Genomic DNA, 14471 nt, shown 5'->3' on the forward strand with positions numbered 1-14471 from the left:
ATAGTCTTATAATTACATGCTCTAATGGTTTCAAAACATATGTTCACTCTGATTTAACTTTCATTCTTGTCAAATGTGTGGATGTGCATCCCCGTCAGTAAATACAAGTCGTCCCTAGCAGCCAGTCAGCAACAGATAACGAAGTATCAGTGGTGGGAAAACATGTTTCCTGTGCATGCTTTAGTTTACATTATTATTATTATTATAGTTTATTTATGAAGCGCCAACATATTCCGCAGCGCTGTCCATGGATACAATTCATTTAAATAAACCAATAATATAAAACTTGTAAGAGACAGGACACAATTTACAAACACATACAGGAGGAATTGAGGGCCCTACATTAAACAGCTTTACATGCAAATATATTTTATAATACGTATAGGATGCTATTTAATATGCGTGATAGATTATTTGTGCACAATAGACAAACTACTAATTTAAAACTCAAATTTGATATATGCTCAGAGAATAAATTAAATACGCAATATTTACTATGACTCATTTCAGATGGATGAAATGAGAAAACAGCAACATTACTCATCCTTTGGCTGTATTTACGTATTCTTTAATAATTTGTACCGGCATTTAAACCTCACAGATATATTCTGTTTTTAACCTTTAAAACAACCTGCAGTTATATTTAATATAATGATACAAGCTTTACGCACATGCAGAGAGATTGGATGTTTTCCTCTGACTGTTGTTTCAGGTTCACAGTAACTAAGTCAGACGTGTTAACTCAGTCAGAAAGGATGTTAGTCAAGGAATCATTTTAAAAGGAGCAATGCTGTCACATTTATTCCCCATGGAAATGAAATTGGGCAACAGTCACAAAAGATTAAATTAAAACGTTACCTGTTATTTTGTTATAAGTTAGAACATTATTTGTAACTCCAATGAAAAAGTTAGAGATAATTATGTTTTTAGGTTAAAAGAAAGTATTTTAAACTGTATTATGTTTAAAAAAATAAATAAAAAAAATTCCTAAATAAAACTACATGTTGTTTGAGGAGGTAGCTTTATTTCCACCAGTTAAGCAATGTTAGGTGTCTTTATCAGCCAGTGAACAGTTAAAGGGACAGTAAAGTCAAAATTAAACTTTAACGATTCATACAGAACATATCATTTTAAACAAGGTTCCAATGTACTTCTGTTATCAAATTAGTTTTGTTCTCTTTTTTTATCTTTTATTGAAGAGTAAAACTTAGTGGACTCATAAGAGCTCAGGAGTGTGCACGTGTCTTTAATACTCTATTGCGGCAGTGCTTTGCAACATCATTTGTAGCTTTGTTATACAATGTTGCAAACACTGCTGCCACAGAGTAATAAAGACACGTGCACACTCCTGAACTCTTAAAGGGACATGAAAACCAAATTTTTTCTTTCATGATTTAGAATGAGCATGCAATTTTGAGTAACTTTCTAATTTATTTCTATTATCTAATTTGCTTTATTCTATTGATATCCTTTGCTGAAAATCATATCTAGATAGGCTCAGTAGCTACTTATTGGTTGCTGCACATAGATGCCACGTTCGATTGGCTCACCAATGTGCATGGCTATTTCTTCAACAAAGGATATCTAAAGAATGAAGAAAATTAGATAATAGAAGTAAAGTGGAATGTTGCTTAAAATGGTATTCTCTATTTGAATAATGAAAGAAAAATATTGGATTTAATGTCCCTTTAAGACCCTGCCTAGTTTTACTCTTCAATAAAAGATATCCAGAGTACAAAGAAAATTTGATAACAGAAGTAAATTGAAAAGTTGTTTATATTTGCATGCTCTTTTTGAATAATGAAAGTTTAATGCTGAGGTTTACCTTTTTCACACAAAAAAAGCTTTAGACATGAAAAAAACACAAGCTTACACACTTGTTGAAGAAATGGTTATGGTAGAAGCTATGCTAATGTTTGTAAGAATGGACAAATCCTGACAGATAATAAATGTATATAATCTTTTTGTTCCACTACTGTTTATTTTCTCACAGAAAGAACTAATCCATGTTGTGCAGCAGAACTCTCAGGCTCAGGAACAACAATGTGGTACACTGTCATACCTCCCAACATTTCAAAATTCAAAAGAGGGCCCCCCCCCCGCGGCAAAAAATTGAAATGTGGTGGGCGGGGCTTAAAAATCATAAGATTAAAGTAATATAAATAAAATTTCAAATAAAGTCATATATTTTAATACACTTACGGCTAGATTTGGAGTTTGGCTCCTAACGCTGGTTTTAGGCTACCGCCGGTATTTGGAGTCAGTCAGGAAAGGGTCTAACGCTCACTTTTCAGCCACGACTTTTCCATACCGCAGATCCCCTTACGTAAATTGCGTATCCTATCTTTTCAATGGGATCTTTCTAACTCCGGTATTTAGAGTCGTGTCTGAAGTGAGCGTTAGAAATCTAACGACAAAACTCCAGCCGCAGAAAAAAGTCAGTAGTTAAGAGCTTTCTGTGCTAACGCCGGTTCATAAAGCTCTTAACTACTGTGCTCTAAAGTACACTAACACCCATAAACTACCTATGTACCCCTAAACCGAGGTCCCCCCACATCGCCGCCACTCGATTACATTTTTTTAACCCCTAATCTGCCGACCGCCACCTACGTTATCCTTATGTACCCATAATCTGCTGCCCCTAACACCGCTGACCCCTATATTATATTTATTAACCCCTAATCTGCCCCCCACAACGTCGCCTCCACCTGCCTACACTTATTAACCCCTAATCTGCCGAGCGGACCGCACCGCTATTATAATAAAGTTATTAACCCCTAATCCGCCTCACTAACCCTATAATAAATAGTATTAACCCCTAATCTGCCCTCCCTAACATCGCCGACACCTAACTTCAAACATTAACCCCTAATCTGCCGACTGGAGCTCACCGCTATTCTAATAAATGTATTAACCCCTAAAGCTAAGTCTAACCCTAACACTAACACCCCCCTAAATTAAATATAATTTAAATCTAACGAAATAAATTAACTCTTATTAAATAAATTATTCCTATTTAAAGCTAAATACTTACCTGTAAAATAAATCCTAATATAGCTACAATATAAATTATATTTATATTATAGCTATTTTAGGATTTATATTTATTTTACAGGTAACTTTGTATTTATTTTAACCAGGTACAATAGCTAAAATAGTTAAAATAATTACAAAATTACCTGTAAAATAAATCCTAACCTAAATTACAATTAAACCTTACACTACACAGGGGGCGGAGCCTACAGCTGTAGAGACAGGACGTGTCTTGTGGGAGCTCCTGGTTCTACTATAGAGTTTTATGCTATATTTTGTTGATTTTCCTCTACAAAATTCCTCAACCTGTAGATGGGGGCCAGAGGATTACTACAAGATTCAAGAAATTGACAATCCTGGGGGAAACTCTCTGGATTGACCTCTCTGTTTAAGTTCTGCAGCTAGGCCTCAAGGCTGTCGCATTCATACAGTGTCTGACAGTTTTTGGAGCCGGGGCTTTTGCATATTCCCCCCCCTGGGAGACTGGGGTTACGAGTAGTACTATTTACTACACATCATTCATACATACATCTACCTGTTTAACAACATGGAACCTGACACAGCTATACCAATCGAGGAGATTTGTAATCTCTTAAATGAACATTTCTTACAGCTCATGGAAAAGATGGCGGCAGCATGGGCTTACGAAGAAAACCTTGCTAACACTGAGCCCGCTTTAATGAATACCAAACGAGCAGGGGACCCCAAGCCCTTCACACACTACGGGTATCTGAGCTCGCCTGCAACACAGCAAGACAGCGGAACCTTACTAAACAAGGTGCTGAAGATTGGTAAAGGGGACCCAGAGAGGACTGTCGCATGTATCTCCCCAACAGCCGGGCAAGGGTTGGATCCTGCTTTCACACACAGTGGAGAGACAGATACCACTAAATTTGGAGCGGTCCCTATAATGCAGAACCCCCCACCGACTACAGGCACTCACTCAGCACAGCAGCAACAGTTCGCAATGAGTGGTAACCCTACGCTGCATAGGGGGTCAGTTGCTGGGAGGAAGAGGACACTTGTGGGGACTATATCTGCGCAAGTTGGCACTGCTCCGTCACCTCAGATGCCCCGGCCTCAGACAGCCAGAATGAGAGTGACCCGCCGAGTTGCGCGGATAGTTTGGCAACACGGGTCAAGCTTTAAAGCAAATTGTACCTCTGTGACACCCCTCGGATTGAAGGTCCGGAGTGGTCGTGGAGACAAGCTAGCAGTATTTAGCCGGCAGGCAGTGTTCCGGGGGGGCCATTGGGGAGGCTGGATCAGTCCCTGGGGATGCCTGAGTCGCTCACTACACGGAGGTTTGCTGACAGCGACTAAGAACAAGTCTAAGAACACTTCTGGTAACAAAGACTCTGCACATGGAAGCCTGCTTTACAAAGCCGGTATAGGTTGAGGCCATTTATGCTATGGATTGTCCTTCGGGCTCTTACAGATCCCCCATATCGTAGGCCACAGGCTCTCAGCATCAAATGTTTATGTTTCTGGGTATGGACCGGTCTGACCATTGTCTGCAGGACTTTCTAACGATTAATCACTTGATATTCGTGCCTGGCATAATGTTAGTCTGTATTACCTTTTTTACAGCCTACAATATGTATTATACAATATACTGTTGACATACAGATATTTCATAACGCTTATTATGAACTGAAGGTTCACAATTTATTAGAGTTACACAAATGTTCTCAGCCTTTCCTATAATCCTCAGAGGTCTATGCATATCCATGTGCTTATTTCTGTACATTTTTAATGTTTGTGTCTGTTCCTAATTTCGTAATGTGTGCCATTATCCCTGTCAGCTTGAGGCAGTCAGTTCTGTCAACCTACTAACAGGACTATATGTTATTATTTATGATAGTTGGGTAACCCCCCCCCTTTTAAAATTCAGCAACGTGTAGTCAGTTATTATTTCTGCATAGGGTTCCAAACATAGCATATTTGCCTTGTTAATTGTCTGAGTTTACGGGTATGCCCTCCTACTTAGATCTCAGCTGAGATTATACCATCCTGCTACATTTCATCCTGTTGCGCACCTCTGGTTTCACATATCTTACTGCGCTATTAATCTCCATTATTACCACACAGTCACCAGTGTAAAGGTTTACTCAGAGCAGAGGGAAATGGACACCCATTCTTTTGTTATTACCTATTTAATCAGTATTGGGTGGTTTTAGTTCATGTTCATGTTTGTTCCATTCTTGTATCTGCACATTACAAGTGACACCAAACTGTTCTTATCATTGTATAAAATTTGTCTTCAATCTAACAGCATTAATTAATAAGAGGGTCCAAAAGTGGCCTATTCATATATTAGGAGATATATATCATTATAAAATATGAGGTTTCAATTAGTTTTGCCTACTCTTAACTTTTATGAAGTCATGATAATGTGTATATATATATTATGTTTCCAATGTGGGGTGAGCATTGTACCTACATATATACTTGCTCTCTTCCTTATATTTTGTGTTGTTTTTACTTCTGTGTTCGTATGGCAACCTTTTATCTGCTATGTAATTGTTTTTCATACCTCAATAAAAAAAATTTGGAAGAAAAAAAAAAAAAAACCTTACACTACACTATCAATAAATTAATTAAATAAAATACCTACAATTACCTACAATTAAACCTAACACTACACTATCAATAAATTAATTAAATACAATATCTACAAATAAATACAATGAAATAAACTAACTAAAGTACAAAAAATAAAAAAGAACTAAGTTACAAAAAATAAAAAAATATTTACAAACATCAGAAAAATATTACAACAATTTTAAACTAATTACACCTACTCTAAGCCCCCTAATAAAATAACAAAGACCCCCAAAATAAAAAAAATGCCCTACCCTATTCTAAATTACTAAAGTTCAAAGCTCTTTTACCTTACCAGCCCTGAACAGGGCCCTTTGCGGGGCATGCCCCAAAGAATTCAGCTCTTTTGCCTGAAAAAAAAACACATACAATACCCCCCCTCAACATTACAATCCACCACCCACATACCCCTAATCTAACCCAAACCCCCCTTAAATAAACCTAACACTAAGCCCCTGAAGATCTTCCTACCTTATCTTCACCATACCAGGTTCACCGATCGATCCAGAAGAGCTCCTCCGATGTCCTGATCCAAGCCCAAGCGGGGGGCTGAAGATGTCCATGATCCGGCTGAAGTCATCATCCAAGCGGGAGCTGAAGAGGTCCATGATCCGGCTGAAGTCATCATCCAAGCGGGAGCTGAAGAGATCCATGATCCGGCTGAAGTCTTCTATCAACGGCATCTTCAATCTTCTTTCTTCCGGATCCATCTTGCAGACCTCCGACGCGGAACATCCTGCTGGCCCGACGGACTACCGACGAATGAAGGCTCCTTTAAGGGACGTCATCCAAGATGGCGTCCCTCGAATTCCGATTGGCTGATAGGATTCTATCAGCCAATTGGAATTAAGGTAGGAAAATTCTGATTGGCTGATGGAATCAGCCAATCAGAATCAAGTTCAATCCGATTGGCCGATCCGATCAGCCAATCAGATTGAGCTCGCATTCTATTGGCTGATCGGAACAGCCAATAGAATGCAAGCTCAATCTGATTGGCTGATCGGATCAGCCAATCGGATTGAACTTGATTCTGATTGGCTGATTCCATCAGCCAATCATAATTTTCCTACCTTAATTCCGATTGGCTGATAGAATCCTATCAGCCAATCGGAATTCGAGGGACCCCATCTTGGATGACGTCCCTTAAAGGAGCCTTCATTCGTCGGTAGTCCTTCGGGCCAGCAGAATGTTCTGCGTCGGAGGTCTGCAAGATGGATCCGGAAGAAAGAAGATTGAAGATGCCGTTGATAGAAGACTTCAGCCGGATCATGGACCTCTTCAGCTCCCGCTTGGATGATGACTTCAGCCGGATCATGGACCTCTTCAGCTCCCGCTTGGATGATGACTTCAGCCAGATCATGGACATCTTCAGCCCCCGCTTGGGCTTGGATCAGGACATCGGAGGAGCTCTTCTGGATCGATCGGTGAACCTGGTATGGTGAAGATAAGGTAGGAAGATCTTCAGGGGCTTAGTGTTATGTTTATTTAAGGGGGGTTTGGGTTAGATTAGGGGTATGTGGGTGGTGGATTGTAATGTTGGGGGGGGGGTATTGTATGTGTTTTTTTTTCAGGCAAAAGAGCTGAATTCTTTGGGGCATGCCCCGCAAAGGGCCCTGTTCAGGGCTGGTAAGGTAAAAGAGCTTTGAACTTTAGTAATTTAGAATAGGGTAGGGCATTTTTTTATTTTGGGGGTCTTTGTTATTTTATTAGGGGGCTTAGAGTAGGTGTAATTAGTTTAAAATTGTTGTAATATTTTTCTGATGTTTGTAAATATTTTTTTATTTTTTGTAACTTAGTTCTTTTTTATTTTTTGTACTTTAGTTAGTTTATTTCATTGTATTTATTTGTAGATATTGTATTTAATTAATTTATTGATAGTGTAGTGTTAGGTTTAATTGTAGGTAATTGTAGGTATTTTATTTAATTAATTTATTGATAGTGTAGTGTTAGGTTTAATTGTAATTTAGGTTAGGATTTATTTTACAGGTAATTTTGTAATTATTTTAACTATTTTAGCTATTGTACCTGGATAAAATAAATACAAAGTTACCTGTAAAATAAATATAAATCCTAAAATAGCTATAATATAAATATAATTTATATTGTAGCTATATTAGGATTTATTTTACAGGTAAGTATTTAGCTTTAAATAGGAATAATTTATTTAATAAGAGTTAATTTATTTCGTTAGATTTAAATTATATTTAATTTAGGGGGGTGTTAGTGTTAGGGTTAGACTTAGCTTTAGGGGTTAATACATTTATTAGAATAGCGGTGAGCTCCAGTTGGCAGATTAGGGGTTAATGTTTGAAGTTAGGTGTCGGCGATGTTAGGGAGGGCAGATTAGGGGTTAATACTATTTATTATAGGGTTAGTGAGGCGGATTAGGGGTTAATAACTTTATTATAATAGCGGTGCGGTCCGCTCGGCAGATTAGGGGTTAATAAGTGTAGGCAGGTGGAGGCGACGTTGTGGGGGGCAGATTAGGGGTTAATAAATATAATATAGGGGTCGGTGGTGTTAGGGGCAGCAGATTAGGGGTACATAGGGATAATGTAAGTAGCGGCGGTTTACGGAGCGGCAGATTAGGGGTTAAAAATAATATGCAGGGGTCAGCGATAGCGGGGGCGGCAGAATAGGGGTTAATAAGTGTAAGGTTAGGGGTGCTTAGACTCGGGGTACATGTTAGAGTGTTAGGTGCAGACGTAGGAAGTGTTTCCCCATAGACAACAATGGGGCTGCGTTAGGAGCTGAACGCGGCTTTTTTGCAGGTGTTAGGTTTTTTTTCAGCTCAAACAGCCCCATTGTTTTCTATGGGGGAATCGTGCACGAGCACGTTTTTGAGGCTGGCCGCGTCCGTAAGCAACTCTGGTATCGAGAGTTGCAGTGCCGTTAAATATGCCTGTACGCTCCCTTTTTGGAGCCTAACGCAGCCATTCTGTGAACTCTCAATACCAGAGTTATTTAAAAGGTGCGGCCAGAAAAAAGCCAGCGTTAGCTACGCGGGTCGTTACCGACAAAACTCTAAATCTAGGCCTATGGCAGCAAATCAAACACAAGCTCAAACCACTGGTATGGCTATGTGAGCTATGTATTTAATTAGCCTTTGCAAAGACATTGCTAAATATTGTTATTGGACATTTAACAATAAATTCTTTAAAACTGCTCTCTGCATTCCCCATTAATATTCTAGATTCTGGCCTTTAAAGTCAGCAACAATGCACAGTAGCACACTACATAGCATACACTTACACATGCAGATACACACACACTACATAGCATACACTTACACATGCAGATACACACACACTACATAGCATACACTTATACATGCAGATACACAGACACTACATAGCGTACACTTATACATGCAGATACACACACACTACATAGCATACACTTATACATGCAGATACACACACACACACACATTACATAGCATACACTTATACATGCAGCATACACTTATACATGCAGATACACACACACTACATAGCATACACTTATACATGCAGATACACAGACACTACATAGCATACACTTATACATGCAGATACACACACATTACATAGCATTCAATTATACATGCAGCATACACTTATACATGCAGATACACACACATACTACATAGCATACACTTATACATGCAGATACACACACACTACATAGCATACACTTATACATGCAGATACACACACACACATTACATAGCATACACTTATACATGCAGCATACACTTATACATGCAGATACACACACACTACATAGCATACACTTATACATGCAGATACACACACACTACATAGCATACACTTATACATGCAGATACACACACACTACATAGCATACACTCACACATGCAGATACACACACACTACATAGCATACACTCACACATGCAGATACACACACTACATAGCATACACTTATACATGCAGATACACACACACACATTACATAGCATACACTTATACATGCAGCATACACTTATACATGCAGATACACAGACACTACATAGTATACACTACATAGCATACACTTATACATAGTATACACTACATAGCATACACTTATACATGCAGATACACACTTATACATGCAGATACACATACACACACTACATAGCTTACATTTATACATGCAGACACACACGCACTACATAGTATACACTACATAGCATACACTTATACATGCAGATACACACTTATACATGCAGATACACATACACACACTACATAGCTTATACATAGTATACACTACATAGCATACACTTATACATGCAGATACACACTTATACATGCAGATACACATACACACACTACATAGCTTACATTTATACATGCAGACACACACGCACTACATAAATCTAGGCCTATGGCAGCAAATCAAACACAAGCTCAAACCACTGGTATGGCTATGTGAGCTATGTATTTAATTAGCCTTTGCAAAGACATTGCTAAATATTGTTATCTTAATTGGACATTTAACAATAAATTCTTTAAAACTGCTCTCTGCAGTCCCCATTAATATTCTAGATTCTGGCCTTTAAAGTCAGCAACAATGCACAGTAGCACACTACATAGCATACACTTACACATGCAGATACACACACACTACATAGCATACACTTACACATGCAGATACACACACACTACATAGCATACACTTATACATGCAGATACACAGACACTACATAGCGTACACTTATACATGCAGATACACACACACTACATAGCATACACTTATACATGCAGATACACACACACACACATTACATAGCATACACTTATACATGCAGCATACACTTATACATGCAGATACACACACACTACATAGCATACACTTATACATGCAGATACACAGACACTACATAGCATACACTTATACATGCAGATACACACACATTACATAGCATACACTTATACATGCAGCATACACTTATACATGCAGATACACACACATACTACATAGCATACACTTATACATGCAGATACACACACACTACATAGCATACACTTATACATGCAGATACACACACACACATTACATAGCATACACTTATACATGCAGCATACACTTATACATGCAGATACACACACACTACATAGCATACACTTATACATGCAGATACACACACACTACATAGCATACACTTATACATGCAGATACACACACACTACATAGCATACACTCACACATGCAGATACACACACACTACATAGCATACACTCACACATGCAGATACACACACACTACATAGCATACACTTATACATGCAGATACACACACACACATTACATAGCATACACTTATACATGCAGCATACACTTATACATGCAGATACACAGACACTACATAGTATACACTACATAGCATACACTTATACATAGTATACACTACATAGCATACACTTATACATGCAGATACACACTTATACATGCAGATACACATACACACACTACATAGCTTACATTTATACATGCAGACACACACGCACTACATAGTATACACTACATAGCATACACTTATACATAGTATACACTACATAGCATACACTTATACATGCAGATACACACTTATACATGCAGATACACATACACACACTACATAGCTTACATTTATACATGCAGACACACACGCACTACATAGTATACACTACATAGCATACACTTATACATAGTATACACTACATAGCATACACTTATACATGCAGATACACACTTATACATGCAGATACACATACACACACTACATAGCTTACATTTATAAATGCAGACACACACACACACACACACACACACTACATAGCATAAACTTATACATACAGATACACACACACAGAGTTATGGATACAGATAGACACACACACTACATCACATATGGGTATCTGTAATTCATTGTATGGGGTCCTGGGGTTGGCAAGCACATTAGCTGGCAGTCTGCGGCTGCCACTGTTCGTTACCCTGGTATTAGCACTGCTCATTGTATAAAACTGAAGGCATGCTAGTATTATCACCAGGGGTTAGACATCATCACTACTAGAGGTAGGTTAGAGAGGTCACCATTACCCGTGGTCAGAGTGTATACAGCCTTCTTACTCATGCTTAACCCACACACCATTCCTTTTCCACAGGGAATCTAACAGGTAGCTAACCTTGTGAGAGCAAAGCCAGCTGCTTCTGAGTATGGGCCCAATAGAATTTAAAAAAATAATAATACATTTTTTGTTTTTTAATGCATGGGGCAAATCGGGACAGATGGCTAGCAACCCGGGACAGGGGGACAGACCCCTAAAATCAGGACTGTCCCGCGAAAATCTGGACAGTTGGGGGGTATGCACTGTTGCTTTTTATCTGTTTGCATCTTTTACAAACTGTATTATGGTTATGTTTATACTTTGGAAATATTTTGCTGCACCTTTATTATGGCAGCCACCTGGGAAGGAAATTTAGCAGGCCTATCCAAATCATTGCAGAGTCACTAACAGAAACTCTATCATTAATAAGGTGCTATGAAGAGCTCAAAGCAGTGCAGCGTTTTGTAGCTCTGTCTGTTATCTGTTTCACAAAGTGAAGCTGAGAATCACCTAAATCTCTCACAGAAATGCCCAACCACACCCCTAATGATTTAGCTTTGCCTCCAGATAGCCTTGAATCCAGCCATGACTTGCCAGACCCATATTGATGCTGCCCCCTCCTGGTTGCAGTGGTTTTACCCATCTTCCTGGCCCTTGATACTAGCCGGAAAATGTAAGCGGTATAGTTATGTGTCACCAATAAAAGTTGACTTCACAGATCATAGGTTGTAAATAAAATATATTACAGTAAAATTAGCAAAAATGTTTTGCTTTCTGTATTAAGTTTTGTTATTGTGCTGTGATTCATTTTGTACCCATATAATTGCTGAGTTATATATTGAGGATAGTTATGTAGGGCTAGGATGTTGAATGGTGGCGTAGATGTGAGCTCACCTGCGAGGTAATTTATATCATAACAATATGCAAATTATTACTGTCCATTTTAAAATGAAGTATTTTAAAGGGACATTCCGGCCACAATTTAAACGCACATAGACGAATTACATCTTTGAGAAGAAACATTTTTGCAATATACATGTAATGGCAAAAAAGTGTGTAGTAAAAGTTATCACTATGTTAGTGTTAGCATTTTTCTCTGCACGTACATTTTATACTGCAGCTGCTTAGAGCACCAGTGGGGCTTGTAATCATATCAGCAATTAACAAACTGAGTCATTACCAGATGGTACAAGCACCTTAAATACATATTTGAAACAGCTATAGCTTTTATCAGAAGCATTTTTGCTAATACATATAAATGGATTCCAATTTTGGCTGGAAAGTCCCTTTTAAAATGTACATTTTAGGCTGTGCATGGGAAAATCAAGAAATTTCCATTAAATCATTTAAAGCTATACAAGTGAATATTGAAACTAGCAGGAAAATATCATTGTATACATAGGAGTTCATTGCTTACTGGCTTATGAGATTAAAGGGACATGAACCCCAATATTTCTCTTTCCTTATTCAGGTAGAACATAAGTAGTATGAGTATGGAGGTTTTGTCAAACTAATTTTAATATCAAATTTATATCAAAATCACCTTTTTATATCAATTTTATATTAAATTGATATTAAAAAGTGGCGTGAAAGTGGGAATAGAAAGGGGCGGGGTTAGGGCGTGTCCACCTGTCAAAATGAGTTTGACATAACCTCCATACTCTTACTACTAACATACAAATTTAAACAACTTTCCAATTTACTTCTATTATCAATTTAGCTTAATTCTCTTGGTATATTTTATTTATGGAGCAGCAATGTACTACTGGGAGCTAGCAGAACACATCAATAAGCCTGATAGGAGGTTTATTTGTGCAGCCACCAATCTGCAGCTAGCTCCCAGCTCCTGAGCCTATCTAGGTATCCTTTTCAACAGTGGATACAAAGCAGAACAAGAGAGAATAAAGCAAAGTAGATAATTACAGTTAATTGGAAAGCTGTTTAAAATCTGAATCATGTGTGGAACTGGAGAATCTATACAGCTTTCCAGTTCCAAATTTTTCTTTCATGAATCAGATAGAGAATACCATTTTAAACAACTTTCTAATTCTCTTGGTATCCTTTGTTGAAGTATCAGCATTGGACTACTGGAAGTTAGCCTAAAACATTGGTAAGCCAATAACATGAGGCATATATGTACAGCCACCAATCAGCAGCTCCTGAGACTACCTAGGTATAATTTTCAACAAAGGATACCAATAGAATATAACAAATAATTTAATAGAAGAACATTGGAGAGTAGTTTAAAGACACATGCTCTTTCTGAATCATGTAAGAAATATTTTGGGTTTCATGCCCCTTTAAATGCCTTGCCCAACGCTTCCAAGAAAGGCTATAAAACAAATTGTGTAACCTATGGTCACTTCAAAATGCTGCAAATTATTAGAGAATAAAACAGTATTTAAATAGTTATATTATACACACCAAGAGTTCCAACATCATCTCCCACAACCACGTGATCTCCGCTGCACAAGAGGCTGCTTTCAAGGGAAAACTCATCAAATTGCAAATGTATAACCTGGGTAAAAGAATTCTCATGAGTTATTTTGTTGACATTATTATGTATTTCATCAATTACACATATGATACATTCCCAGGAACAGCACAGGCAAAAAAACTTCTGTTCTACAAAAAAGACTGTACAATGTTTTCATAGCAAACAGAGAACTACAGCTGTATAAATAAGGAAACCAACCACTGTGTAATTTTAACGGGATATAAACCCCTTTGATCGCTATCTGCAGGCGCATAATGAGCCC

At 38.0% G+C, this 14471-nt stretch overlaps 1 protein-coding gene across 1 annotated transcript in view; it reads right to left on the reverse strand.

Moving 5' to 3' along the window:
- Window positions 1-14471, reverse strand: part of LOC128648123 (cubilin-like) — a 161045-nt gene that overhangs the window by 121514 nt on the left and 25060 nt on the right. Inside the window, exon 3 of the mRNA XM_053700786.1 lies at window positions 14137-14230. Within this exon, the coding sequence (XP_053556761.1) occupies window positions 14137-14230 (94 nt within the window). The remainder of the gene's footprint in view (window positions 1-14136; window positions 14231-14471) is intronic.

Source organism: Bombina bombina, chromosome 2 (genome assembly GCF_027579735.1).
Source record: "Bombina bombina isolate aBomBom1 chromosome 2, aBomBom1.pri, whole genome shotgun sequence".
Classification (NCBI taxonomy): Eukaryota; Metazoa; Chordata; class Amphibia; order Anura; family Bombinatoridae; genus Bombina; species Bombina bombina.